The sequence below is a fragment of the Melanotaenia boesemani genome, chromosome 22, assembly GCF_017639745.1.
Source record: "Melanotaenia boesemani isolate fMelBoe1 chromosome 22, fMelBoe1.pri, whole genome shotgun sequence".
Lineage (NCBI taxonomy): Eukaryota > Metazoa > Chordata > Actinopteri > Atheriniformes > Melanotaeniidae > Melanotaenia > Melanotaenia boesemani.
Genome location: NC_055703.1, coordinates 9,477,909 through 9,490,681, shown reverse-complemented (window position 1 = coordinate 9,490,681; position 12,773 = coordinate 9,477,909). Strand labels below are relative to the sequence as shown.

The window sequence follows — 12,773 nt, the reverse complement described above, 5'->3', positions numbered from 1 at the left end:
ACCACTGCAGAACTCCAGGTTTCCACTGCTGTCGTTAGGCACAAAGTACTGTTTCATTTTGTTTCCCATCATCTATAATTCCACAGCAGTGCTGCATGGATGCCTCTGTTTTCTTCACGTGTGATATCCAGCACCAGACTGAACGCTACAATATGCAGAGTATCCATTATCCTACCTGTGCACTCATGTATTGCCAATAGATGTGCATTGTGCTTTTTATTTTTTCCTTATAAATCTATGGAAGTGCCAGTGGGTCTAATGCAATTGTGAATTATTGGGACTTGGGTAACTGTTTTATATTGCTTCCAAGCCCAAACATACTCTGGAGTAGAACCCAATAAAGCCAAAGTGATTTATGAACACAGTTTTTTTCTTCACTATAGGTATTCATTCAGGGATTTTTTTTTTTGTTTGTTTTGTTTTGTTTTTTTTTTCCTCAAAGCAATCTTGAGACAGGCATATCTGTAAAGTGATAAGGACAATGTTGATGATGATCGTTTTTTCATTCGGCGCAGGGACCGGGAGGAGGGGGTTGGGGACAGAAGAACAAATTGATGCCATTAAAGTGAATGAAAATGTCTGCTGTGTGTGAGACTGACAGTCAAACAATAGCTGTGTGTTTTCTCCAAAAAGAAAAAAAAGAATAACCTCCCCTCTTTTTCTCTCTCTCCTTTCTTTCTTCCTCTGCCTGCTCTCATATCTTTAGATAACAAATATGCTCCTGCGGTGAGTCTAAATGGTTATATATTTATCCTGGGAGGAGCCTACGCTCGAGCTACCACTATCTATGACCCAGACAAAGGCAACATCAAGGCTGGTCCCAACATGAATCACTCTCGGCAGTTCTGCAGGTAAGAGGTAATTAATGTAGCAGCATCATATGTAAGGTAAAATCCCCCCCAGTGTGGAATTCAAAAGAATTTTTCCTCATTTAGCTGGTTTATGCTATGTGAGACTTCAGAACTGCTCTGACATTATTGCACAGCCTCAAAAGTTATGTAAAATTCAAGCTTATTATAAATCTGTTTGTGTGGTGATGTGGGTAAAAGGTTGAATGGGGGTAGTGTATTCAGGGTGTTTAATGAATTAAAACCAGAACAAAGCAAGATGCCGTTGAGCTGCAAGACGTTGCCCTTTGTTAGCCAAATCTAGCGTGCTTGATTTAATCATTGTTCTCTCAAACCATTTTGATTAAAACAGTGGCATTTTAGGTTTTTTTTCTGGGGTGGAGGGGTACTTCCACATAAAGGTGCTTGTTTTGCAGTCCATATCTGTAACTTTAACACCATTTGCGAACATTTAATAGCCGATGAAGGGAGATAAATGAAAAGGATCAGCAATGGGATCACACCCTAACACCCCACACACCCTGAGCCACTGAGGTGTGCAGTTTACCATATAATGAACTCAGTTTTCAGGCCTGAAATCTTTCCTTTTTTTGCAGATGCAGAGGGGGAAAAAATGCAATTCATGAAATACATTTGGGAGGCAATTACAGACAGTGATCTTATGTGCAGAACGTGCAGCATAAATCATGTTGTCAGGGTTATTGATAAGCTGCACCAGCACACGCCGGGCAGCTGTTCTGCTACATTTAACTAACTCTGACACAAGAGAGGAAGGGATGCGAGGAACAGAGGCGAAACAACAAACATGCGCCGGCTGAAAGTGGGAACGTGCAAACGCTTCAGAAAAATCAGCGGGTGAAATGTTCCTGCACAGAGGATGAAGCTTGGCAGGTCATCGTGCAGGAGAGGAGATATTCTCCCCCCCCTGCTGCACCCGGCCCTCTGCAGGCACGCACCTCCCCTCTGTTTATCAGGGAAGGCAGCTCTGAGCTTTGCCCCGTGCCCTCTTCATTTTGGATCAGCTGTGCTTTCTCTCCAAGTAGATTCGGGCTTTATGTAATCTTTCTGTGTCCCAATGGTGTTGAGAATTCGTGCAGTAGGACTGCGTATTGCTCGCTGCGTGTATGTGTGCGTTTGAGTGTGCACCTTATGTAAATGCAGATCGTTCCAAACCCCAATAGGAGTACAAAGCTCTAATCAGCTTACAGCCCAAGTTTTAATCCTTTCCACACACAAACTCCTGCTTCTGTTTCTCATATCAAATCAGCACATTTGTACAGATATTTGCTTTTTCATTAGTTTTCTCTCGCACCCTCGAGAGACTGTAATATGTGTGTGTTCTTTTTGTTTCTCTCTCCACCACCTTAGCCTTATTGGGTATTTCAAGTGCATGTGAGTATTGTCAAATAATCTCAGGCACAGGCCCCCAGCGCAACAATCAGCGTGTTTGTGGAGATGTTGTCTTTGTGTGGCTTTGTTGTCGGATCATGATCAACAACACCAGCTTTATTACTGCTGCTGTGACTCATAGCTATCTGATATCAAAGCTGCAGCAGCCAACGCTTCTTATCTTCATGACACTGATGACTTCTCATTATTGTTTGGTCCTTGCAAGTCAGTGGAAACAGAGGATGCTTTCTAACACAAAGAAGCAATGTTGGGCTCTTCTTGAACTTTGGATGGAAGATACAGCACATTCAATTTCCTGTGACTGTTTGATGATAAATGTTATCTGCTGGCTTTTGTTGTAATTTAGCAGGTGCAATAATAGTTCACATCAGTAGTCACAGTCTTAAATTATGTAAATTCTGATTGGGAACTGTCTCAATTTTTCATGTTATAAATACAACAAGGTGTTGGACACATACCTCAGAGATTTTTGGTCCATTTTAGTCATGAACTGTTCATACGGTGCCAGGATGGATCCATGCTTTCATATCGTTTGTGCCAAATTTTGAGCTTACCATCAGAGTGTAGCAGCTGAAATGGAAACACATCAGACCAAACAACATTTTCCATTTTCTGTTGTCCAGTTTTGGTGAGTCTGTGTGAAGTGTAGCCTCAGTTTCCTGTTCTTAGCCGACAGGTGCAGCACCCACTGTGGTTTGTTACTGCTATAGCCCATTTGCTTCAAGTGTTCTGCATTCAGAATTGGTATTCTACATACCTTGGTTGTATTCAGTTATTTGAGACCGTTCCAGTCTGTCCATTCTCCTTTGATATTTTACATCAAAAAGGCATTTTCATCCAGACAACTGTGTCACTCACTGGATATATATATTTTTACTCTTCTCTGTAAACTCTAGAGATGGTTACATATGAAAATCCCAGTAGATCAGCAGTTTTTCAAATACTCAGACCAGCTTGTCTGGCACCAACAACCACGCCACATTCAAAGACACTTAAATCCCCTTTCTTCCTCTTTCTGATGCTTAGTTTGAACTTCAGCAAGTCATCTTGACCATATCCACATGACTAAATGCATGGAGTTGCTGCCAGGTGACTGGCTGATAAGCACTTGTGCACCTGGCTAATGAGTGTATTCTTTTTGATGGACTCCCATGATGGCATTAAAAAATTTAATTGGCAGGTGATTGGGAATTATCTGGTCCTTACCAGGTCATAGAATTCAAGTGTATTAAAATGTCAAGGAGGAAAGACATCAGCAATGATCTCAGAGAAGGAAACATTCAAGCTTCTCAAGGTCAGACTGTGTAATGTTCAGAGCCATTTAAAAAAAGACACAGGAGCTGCACTCAGGCTCTACAAGCTTAATTCAGCATGCTAAATATTAAAGTTCATGATAATAGCGTTAGAATGACTGAACAAGTATGGTTGCAGGAGAGAGCTTCTTTTCCCTAAAAATAACATGGCGTCATGGCAATGTTTTTTTAAGGTTGCAAAGTTGCACTTCGGATAACCACAAACTTAACCTGACTGAAAAGGGGCATTTTGTTTTTCTACATTAATGTGAGAGATAATGTAATGTGTGGTGTTGTGAATCTAAGGTTCATTTGACTTAAATGTATCTGCCTGTTCCGCAGCGCTGTTATTCTGGATGGGAAGATCTACACCACAGGTGGCATCGTGAGCAGCGAGGGTCCCGCCCTTGGCAACATGGAGACGTTTGACCCGTGTACCAACACTTGGACACTCCTGCAGTCACTGCCCTGCCCCCTCTTCAGACACGGCTGCGTGGTCATTAAGAAGTACATTCAGAGCGGCTGAGGGTGGCTCGGACTGGGTAAAAGCCAAACACCGGCTGAGCTCCAGTTGTGGGAAGATGCGAGACGGCAGCTTTGAGCCAGGCCAGTCAATCGGCCAGTGACCTCTGGACTTGACGCTAGCATCAACCCACACAGTTCCCACTCCCATCCATCCCTCAAATAAAACCCTGTGCAGAATGTACTCATGTTTAACTACTCAGCCATGCCAGGTGACGATGCCTAACCTCCAGTACTGTATGTGTCATGGTAGTTCATCCCCTAATCCAACAGGCACAGGGACCCTCTTAGTAATTCACAAGCTTTATTTTTTTTTAATTGAAGTCGTCTTTTCAGTTTAGTCTCTTCCAGATCTTTGTGAACTCACCTCTTACTTGTTTCTTTTTCTATGCTGACTCAGCTAAGTGAAAGCCATTGCAGGTCCACATTTTTGTCTTACTGAGTGAATTACATTTGACAGATTTAGGCTCCTTAGATTTTTTTTTTCTTTTAGCAGAAATTGCTTTGTGGTGTTTGAATGTGTTTCAGCTGTAACAGCCACATGACGAGAGGAAACACTAAGGACAAGAATTGGGACCGTTTTCCTCTTCATCAGTGGATTTGACGAGTTTCTTCTCTCTCTACTATGTCAGGAAGCCGAATTTCCTACTGTGTGGATTTATGCGGTAATTTCAAAACCAGATTTTGAACTCTGTGTGATCCAGTTCTTTTAATGATATTGGGGAAAAACTATAAAAATCTGGGTCAGGTGGGGTTTACAAAAATGTTTTTTTTTTTTTCCCCCCCGCTGTGTTTTTTTTTGGTGCAACTCAGTCCTGAGAATTATCTGGAGGGTTGGTGTTTTTTTCTTTTTCTTTTCATCTTTATCCGTGCTTTTGCTCTCTGGGACAAAGACGGCGCTACATTTAGAGAGAAGGAATTCCTCTTTTCTGCTGACATCTGATCAGATATTCAAGTTGGGACAGTTTCTCCGGGAAAAAAAGCACAATATTCACCAGTGACTGTTATCATAGATGTTATCTGTTGATCCATGGTTTCTCTCCTTCGTCAGCCCCTGCCATCCCTTTTCTGTTTTAGACATTGTTTCATTGAAACCCACAAACGTTGTTGGGTTGGTATTCTGTAAATACAGGAAGGAAATATGTATATTTTAAAACCTGAAGGTGATTCTGTATAAATGTTTTTAGAAAAAAAAAGAAAACCCAATAGGCTGGATTCAAACTAAGTCTGTAAATCTGTACCCAAAAAGGAGAAATAACAATTATTATTGAAAACTAATACATATACCAAAACAAGAAGTCATTGTCAAGTCTCTTTTTTCACTGTCTGATCAAAGGGTGAGATGGAAAAAAAGACTATATTGCCAAAGGTATTCACTCACCCATCCAAGTAATTAAAATCATGTGTTCCACATGAATAAAAATCATGCACCGAGGCATGCAGACTGTTTCTGCAAACATTTGTGAAGGAATGGGTCGCTCTCAGCTCAGTGAATTCCAGCGTGGGGCTGTGATAGGATACCACCCTTTGCAACAAGTCTAGTTGTGAAGTTTCCTCACTCCTAAATATTCCAGTCAACTGTCACTGATATGATAACAAAGTGGAAGCGATCGGGAACGACAGCAACTCAGCCATAAAGTGGTGGGCCGTGTAAAATGTCTGTGCAGGGTCGGTGGATGCTGAGGCGCTTAATGCGCAAAGTTTGGTAACTTTCTGCAGTCGAGTGCTACAGACCTTCAAACTTCATGTGGCCTTCAGATCAGCTCAAGAATAGAGTGAAGAGAGCTTTATGGATTGGGTTTCCACAATCAAGCAGCTGCGTCCAAGCCATACATCACCAAAAGCAATGCAAAGCGTCAGATGCAGTGGTGTAGAGAACACTGCCACCGGACTCAGGATCAGTGGAGACACGTTCTCTGGAATAACGAATTGCGCTTCACCATCTGGCGATCTGATGAAAGAGTCTGGGTATGGCAGTTGCCAGGAGAACGGTACATGTCTGACTGCATTGTGCCAAGTGTAAAGTTTGGTGTGGATGAACTTATTTGGTCTGCACAGAGTTCTGACCTCAACCCGATAGAACACCTTTGGGATGAAGTAGAGCGGAGGCTGAGAGCCAGGCCTTGTCGTCCAACATCAGTGTCTGACCTCACAAATGCGCTTCTGGAGGAATGGTCAATATTTCCTATAAACACACTCCTAAACCTTGTGGAAAGCCTTCCCAGAAGAGTTAAAGCTGTTCTAGCTGCAGAGGGTGGGCCAACATCATATTGAACTCATTTGATTGGGAATGGGATGTCTCAAGTTTATACAAGAGTCAAGGCAGGGGAGCCAATACTTTTGGCAATATAGTGTGGATGGATGGATGGATGCTTTATTAAACCTGTGAGGTTTAATAAAGCAGCAGCCATCAGATTAAAATAAATAAGAAAAACATGTAAACATATAGAGAAATAGAAAATAACATATGGGGGAAGCTTGAAAAAAGACACAGACTATATACAAAACTATATATACATGTGAAAGGAAGGAATGATTTCCTTAACCTCTCTTTCTGACAGCAGAGCTGCAACAGCCTGTTTAAGAAAGAGATCTGCTGTCCTTCCAGTACACTGTATAGTGGATGTGAGGAATTGTCCATGATGGACATGATGTAGACCAGTTTGTTTAGAGACCTCCTGTCTCTGACTGTCTCCAAGTTGTGTCCAATAATCTAATCAGCCTTATGGATCAGTTTATTGATCCTGCTGGCATCCCTGGAGCTATTGATGCTACTCCCCCTGCCCACCACAGACTGGAAGAACATCTCCAGCAGGTTGCTGCATACATTAAATGATCTGAGCTTCCTCAGGAAGAAGTCTGCTCATCCTCTTCCTGTACACAGCATATGTGTTGATCCTCCAGTCCAGTCTACTGTGTAGGTGCACACCCAAGTATTTATAGCTGTTCACAACCCCCACCTCCTCACCCAGGATCCTGACGGACTAGTGTTCAGGTTTCCCTCCTCCTAAAGTCAATAACGTCTTATGCACGTTTAGAAGGAGATGGATCCTGCTGCTTCAGTCTACAAAGTTGTTCTTCCTGTCCATCTCTGATACATCCAACCACCGCAGTGTCAGAGTATTTCTGCAGATGGCACGAGTCAGAGACGTATTTAAAGTCAGAGGTGTACAGGGTGAAGAGGAGTGGTGACAGGCCCATATGGAAAAACATGCGTAGCACAAAAAGTAAGGAAACTTGTGTTTGGTCTGTTACTTCTGCCCTTTAATAATACCAATTGGAAAGCCTGGTTAGTCACCTTTACAATAAGGTATAACTTCTATCTGTGGAATAAGCAGCACAGATAAACATGTGGGTAGTTGGGTCCAATCGTGGAAATATGAGATCACCACTGACTCTACAATCTCTATGTCCATCAGTCGGGCATCAGTCATACATCTGTGACAGACACATCTGGCAATACTTCTCAAAACAAGGGTGAATACCAACAGGAGAATGTTGCAGGGGACTTTGTCACATTTTTGGGGGGCACTATCCACACATTTAGCTGTGTTGCTCATTCCAGATATACATGAGCCTTACCAGCAACGATGTATAATGCAACACCAACTGGTATCATTTCAAAAGAGAAACAATTCGACAAAAAAAGTTTAACTTTTTGTGGCAACTTTTTTGTGCTTTCTGAAGAATCTGTTTACTTTGATTGCACACAAGGGTGTCACAATATACGGATTGGTAGCTATTGTAATATAAAAAAATCATCTTAATTCTCTTGATATAAATTAATTTGATCTCTGATTATAAAAGAAGTTTTTATACAATTTTTGTTCATTATTCACCAACCACAAAAAGGAAAAAAAAGAAAGCTTTAAGGTGAATGAGTGACGTCTGTAACTCACCTCTATTAATGATCGTCAATGTTTTTGGCCTCCATGATCGTGCAGTGATTTACAAGAGAAATGACTGCTTCAGATTTAGTTTGCACCTTTATTCAAGTATATCACAGCAGTTTATTGAGAAATACAGTAAATGTTTCATTTCAAATATAAATTACACTAAAGTAACATTGCGAACAGGTGTGTTAAATACACAAATGAACAGAAAGGACAAAGCTACCAAAGAGTTTGACTAACAACTGGAAAACAAAATGACAGGGAAGTAATTTAAAGTCAGGATAGAGCGAATCTTTTCCCTCCGCATACTGGACTAAGTAGTCTCACCTACCAGACAAAAATTGGTTGTTAGTCCAAACTGGCTAAAATTTATATTAAGGAAGATCACAATGTATGACATTTAACTATTTTATGTCCAAATGTGTTTATAAATCCTATAAAATAACTCTTTTGGCAAATAACTGGAGACAAAGTGAACAAAGTGGGAAAAAAAAAGTTGGTCTGGTCCTGTTTCTCTCACTGGGATGCACCGGATAGAAACTAAGTTTTGATTTAATATCCTCGTGTTAGTCGCTTCCAGTATGTCAGTCTGTAACCACTCAACGAAGAAAACATCAGAACGACGAAATAAATAAAAAAAAAAAAAAGCTCAAAGGGCATGTTGAACCTGAGTGACCTGTAAACCCTTTTATTTCCCCCGTACACGCCAAAAAAAAAGAAAGAAAACCTGCTACACAAACGCTGCACAATTCAGAAAGTTTTTTTTTGTTTTTTGTTTTTTTGTAAAAAAAAAAAAAGAGGATGCGCGATGCTTCCCAAACGCACAAAAACAACTGACTGAATTGGGTGTTAAACAATAATAAATAATCTGAATGATGAGATGAAAATCTGCAGAAATAAAAACGTTTGGGGAAAAAAAAGGCGACAAGTGTGTAAAGAGGCAGAAAATGCTCTAATCGCTTCTAAAAAGGAGAGAAAATGCAGGAGGAGGATCGGGGGAGTCTCCTCAATATGTCTGGATACAGTAGAAATAAAAAGAACCTGAAACTAAAGCATAAAATAGTCCATTTCATATCCTTAAAATTTAGGCAATCATCATCTGGATCAAATGCAAACATAACACACAACTCTTGGATTACTGCAGCAACTGTAGTTGCACTGATCTGGTACCGAAGATGGTACATGTAGATGTCGCAACAGTATTTTGAGGGGAGGAGAAAATACTGTTGTTTTTTTTTTTGTACCCAGTAAACAGTTTTCGCATTAAAATAAACTAAGCTGAGGTAGCATTGGTTTTTTCCTCTCTGCAGTAGTCCAAGTGCTAACCTGTCATGGCCAGTTTGCATACGGTCTTTTGTTTTAGTCACCAGGATTGGAGAAAAAGGCAGAGGTGAGCCGAGTTCACCCGAGAGGTTTGACAATCGGACGTGAGCGCTCTGAGAGAAAGAATGGACCTTCTCTAGTTTGCACCTGCTCAAAACATCCTCGAAAGTGTGAGAATACAATTAAACCTTATAAAGCTTCAGTAAATACCTTTAAAAAAAAAACTTTCTGTGTTGGCCACAGATGAGAATCCAGCTTCTTTTGTCTGGTGTTGAAAAGCAAGCAAGAAATAAAATCTATAAAGTCGGAACACATTTGATAAGAGGAACAGAAAAAAAATAATGAAATCATTTAATACACTTTTAGTGAAGAGCACTGCCTAGAATGGCCTTGTTCAACGTGGAGTCAACACTCATGCAAAAACAATCTCAATTCAAGCATTTGATATAAAAAAACAAACAAAAAAAGATTAAACATATTATGTCGGGTGTTAGGACCATCTAACATGTTCAGAGTTGAAACAGGAAGCCGGTGACAGGCACCGCCATGTCAGCACCTTTATTATTTTTAAGAGGGGAGTGGGAGAAGGCTTGGCACGACAAATCCTTCGAGTCACATCGTTAAGATTTTTGCATATGAAAAAACTGGTGTCAAGCTCCAGCTGACCTCTCCCAGCTGGACTGGGGTTTGACAGGACATGAAGACGTTTAAATATTCTAATATTTCAAGTGCCGCAAACGTATCTGGCCAGACACTGACACAACCACACAAGGCGAGTACTCCATGACTGATATGCAGGGTTCATTTTTAAGTTAAAACTTGTATAAACTAGATAAGATTTAATGGGTATAATGGCTTTAAGACATTCAGATTATTTTCTATTTTAAATCTTTTTGCTTAAAGATGACTAAACTCTGATTTGGAACCACCCCAACTTGGAGCCTGATTATTGTCATAGTAAAATCAAATATCCTACTAAAATAGCAGTTTCATGAGGTTTTAAATAAGGCACACACTAGGCAGTGCAAACTACAGTCGCCTTCAGATTTGTACTGCTTCCATTTCCTCAGCCGGGGGTGTTGGTGGGTAAAATCAACTGTTGGGCACAGCTTGACAAGCAGGAAAAACATTCATACTGTGAATGTATTGGGGAGGGATGAGGGGGGTGCAGCTACTGCAAACTATTCGGCAACTGACAATCTGCTGAGGCTGAACACTATAAATGGTGTGTGAACAACTGTTTCGAATGACAAGGTTCTTGGGATGATCCGCAATGGTCTTAACACACTGGGGGGGCTTTTCCCACACCTGATGGCCGCTATAATGAAGAGGACATAACTGCTTCTAGTCCTGCTGTGCTAACCTTATCGAGTTTGTGCCCTATTAAAACTTCTTTGTAAGCGTTTGTTCTGGGTGAGTATCCTTATCTGTGGCTCAGATATTAAACTAGTCAAGTAGCTAAAATGGCAGAATTAGCCACATAATAGCGCGGTGATAACTGGCCGATGTGGTGAAGAGTTCCACTCGAGGGCAACAGGGCTCGACAGTGTAGTTCAATGATTCAGAACACTGTCTGTCCTCTCCAAGTGGCACTCTGCATTCACACTTCTGCTGGTGAGGCTCTGAGTGAGTGTGTTTGTAGGAATACAAGCATAGCCACGTGATGGCGCATGTGCGAGTGTGTGTGAGCTGCCTGCTGTAGAGAGAAGCGGCCAGGTTGTGATATGACATCACCCGATCTGTTGGCTTTGCAAGTCATCCGAGTTGAGAAATGTTCCCAAGAGCAGCATGGATAAAGGTAAGGATAGCACCCGAGTAGCACCAGGGTTGCCCGTCAACGTCGGGGTGTGTTGCGCTGTGTGCCACGCACACGCCTCCAGGGGTTTGGTTGTGTAGAATGGGTCTGGATCTGGCCAGGTTCCTGAGACAATAGCACCGTTGAATGTCTCTGTCCACATCCTCGTTTTCCAAGCAAGAGGAGGGGGGCCTTTTTTTTTTTTAATCTTGTTTTTTTTTTTTTTTTTTAAATGTTGATGGACCCAGAAGCTCTCTCATGCTCGAGTACTCACTAAGTCTGTGTCGTCATGGTCCCGGACTGTTCAGGGTCTACCTGATTGGTTTCCTCTCTCCATCTCACAGGAATGTATAAAAATGCTGGATTCTCTCCTCCAACTCCTGCACCATAAACAGAAACACACACATAAACACATTGTGCTTAATCTTATCCAACATGGCAAACTTGGATGTGTGTACAAAGCATCTGTGCACCACGCTTTCAATATTGCTTGGAAATTTCCCACAGCAAACAGCTTTCACCATGATAAATGATGTAAAGTGAAGCAAAGCTGTGCTAGAGTAAGATGGGTGATTTTTCTCAGCATGAAAACAGCAGTTTGACACTGACTAAATCTGAGCTGAGCCAGAGGAAGAGAGATGGATGTTAGGCTGGAATGGACCACGATTAATGCCTTGAAGACGTTATGCCGTGTGTGTTCTCTCATCTGAATGGGTGATTGGTGCAACAGACGCCCCAGCACGCCCTAACATTCAACAAAAGTTTAAAAACCATCAACTTTTCAGCAAAAAGCAATTTTACACTTCTGAAGAGGGTAAACTTTTCCAGGAAGACACAGTTCTTTATGATAAACTTTTGCATTGCACGCTAGTTCATGTAAAAATTGGAAACTGACAGGGATGTTTGCATGACTCCCAGCTTTAAGCATCCACAATAAAGGCTTTCAGCTGATGCTCTTTAAGTGCAGCAAGTTCTTTTGTGCAAAAGTCTGCAGATTTTTTGCAATAAATCCAAATTAAGTTCTGGGTTCAAGATAGATTTTTTTTTAAGGGTGCTGAAATCATGAGGAAAACTTGCTTACAAGCAAACTCTAAACTTCTCAACTTCTTTTACCTGTGTCGCCCCATAATTAGTCTTAATCCATAATCATACAGCAAGCGTAATGCCTGGAGTAGGCTTCTTAGCCAGTGGTCCTTAACCTTTTCACTATGATGGACCAGTTGTCATGGTGACAATAATCCTGCTGCTGCTAGTGTAATTAGCACGTGGCTAATTAGCATATTAATACAAGCTAGCTTTTAAATGCTGTTGCTTTATTTATGTCAAATATATTTATGTATATTTATGTCAAATATATAGTAAATATACTCTAATTTATATATATATATATGTATATATATATATATATACATATGAATAAAATAACTTGACAGACCCATGGTGTCAATGCATTTTCCAGCGTTTACTGACATTAGGGTACAAAATGCTGCGTTCAGCGTTTTCCCGAAACAGTTAGCCTTATATTATTATAGCCTAGTATTATAATTAATGTCTATTTTACCGCTACTAAAGCTTTGGCAGGCCTAACGAGCATACTGATAAGTACATTTATTTTGAGCTGAAATGAATCTATGAGGACAAGACTTGATCCGGTGCTCAAGCTGCAGCTTGCTTTGAAGGAAGGCTTTTC

At 41.0% G+C, this 12,773-nt stretch overlaps 2 protein-coding genes across 4 annotated transcripts in view; one reads left to right on the top strand and one right to left on the bottom strand.

Moving 5' to 3' along the window:
• The window catches only part of LOC121633808 (kelch-like protein 29), a 239,518-nt gene extending 234,157 nt beyond the window's left edge, over positions 1-5,361 (top strand). For both annotated transcript variants that reach the window (XM_041976071.1, XM_041976072.1), the window contains 2 exons: positions 707-851; positions 3,893-5,361. In XM_041976071.1, the coding sequence (XP_041832005.1) occupies positions 707-851; positions 3,893-4,076 (329 nt within the window). In that variant the 3' untranslated portion in view covers positions 4,077-5,361. The remainder of the gene's footprint in view (positions 1-706; positions 852-3,892) is intronic.
• Positions 5,362-8,045: 2,684 nt separating this feature from the next.
• The window catches only part of atad2b (ATPase family AAA domain containing 2B), a 60,687-nt gene continuing 55,959 nt past the window's right edge, over positions 8,046-12,773 (bottom strand). For both annotated transcript variants that reach the window (XM_041975894.1, XM_041975895.1), the window contains exon 28: positions 8,046-11,463. In XM_041975894.1, coding sequence (XP_041831828.1) covers positions 11,422-11,463 — 42 coding nt within the window. In that variant the 3' untranslated portion in view covers positions 8,046-11,421. The remainder of the gene's footprint in view (positions 11,464-12,773) is intronic.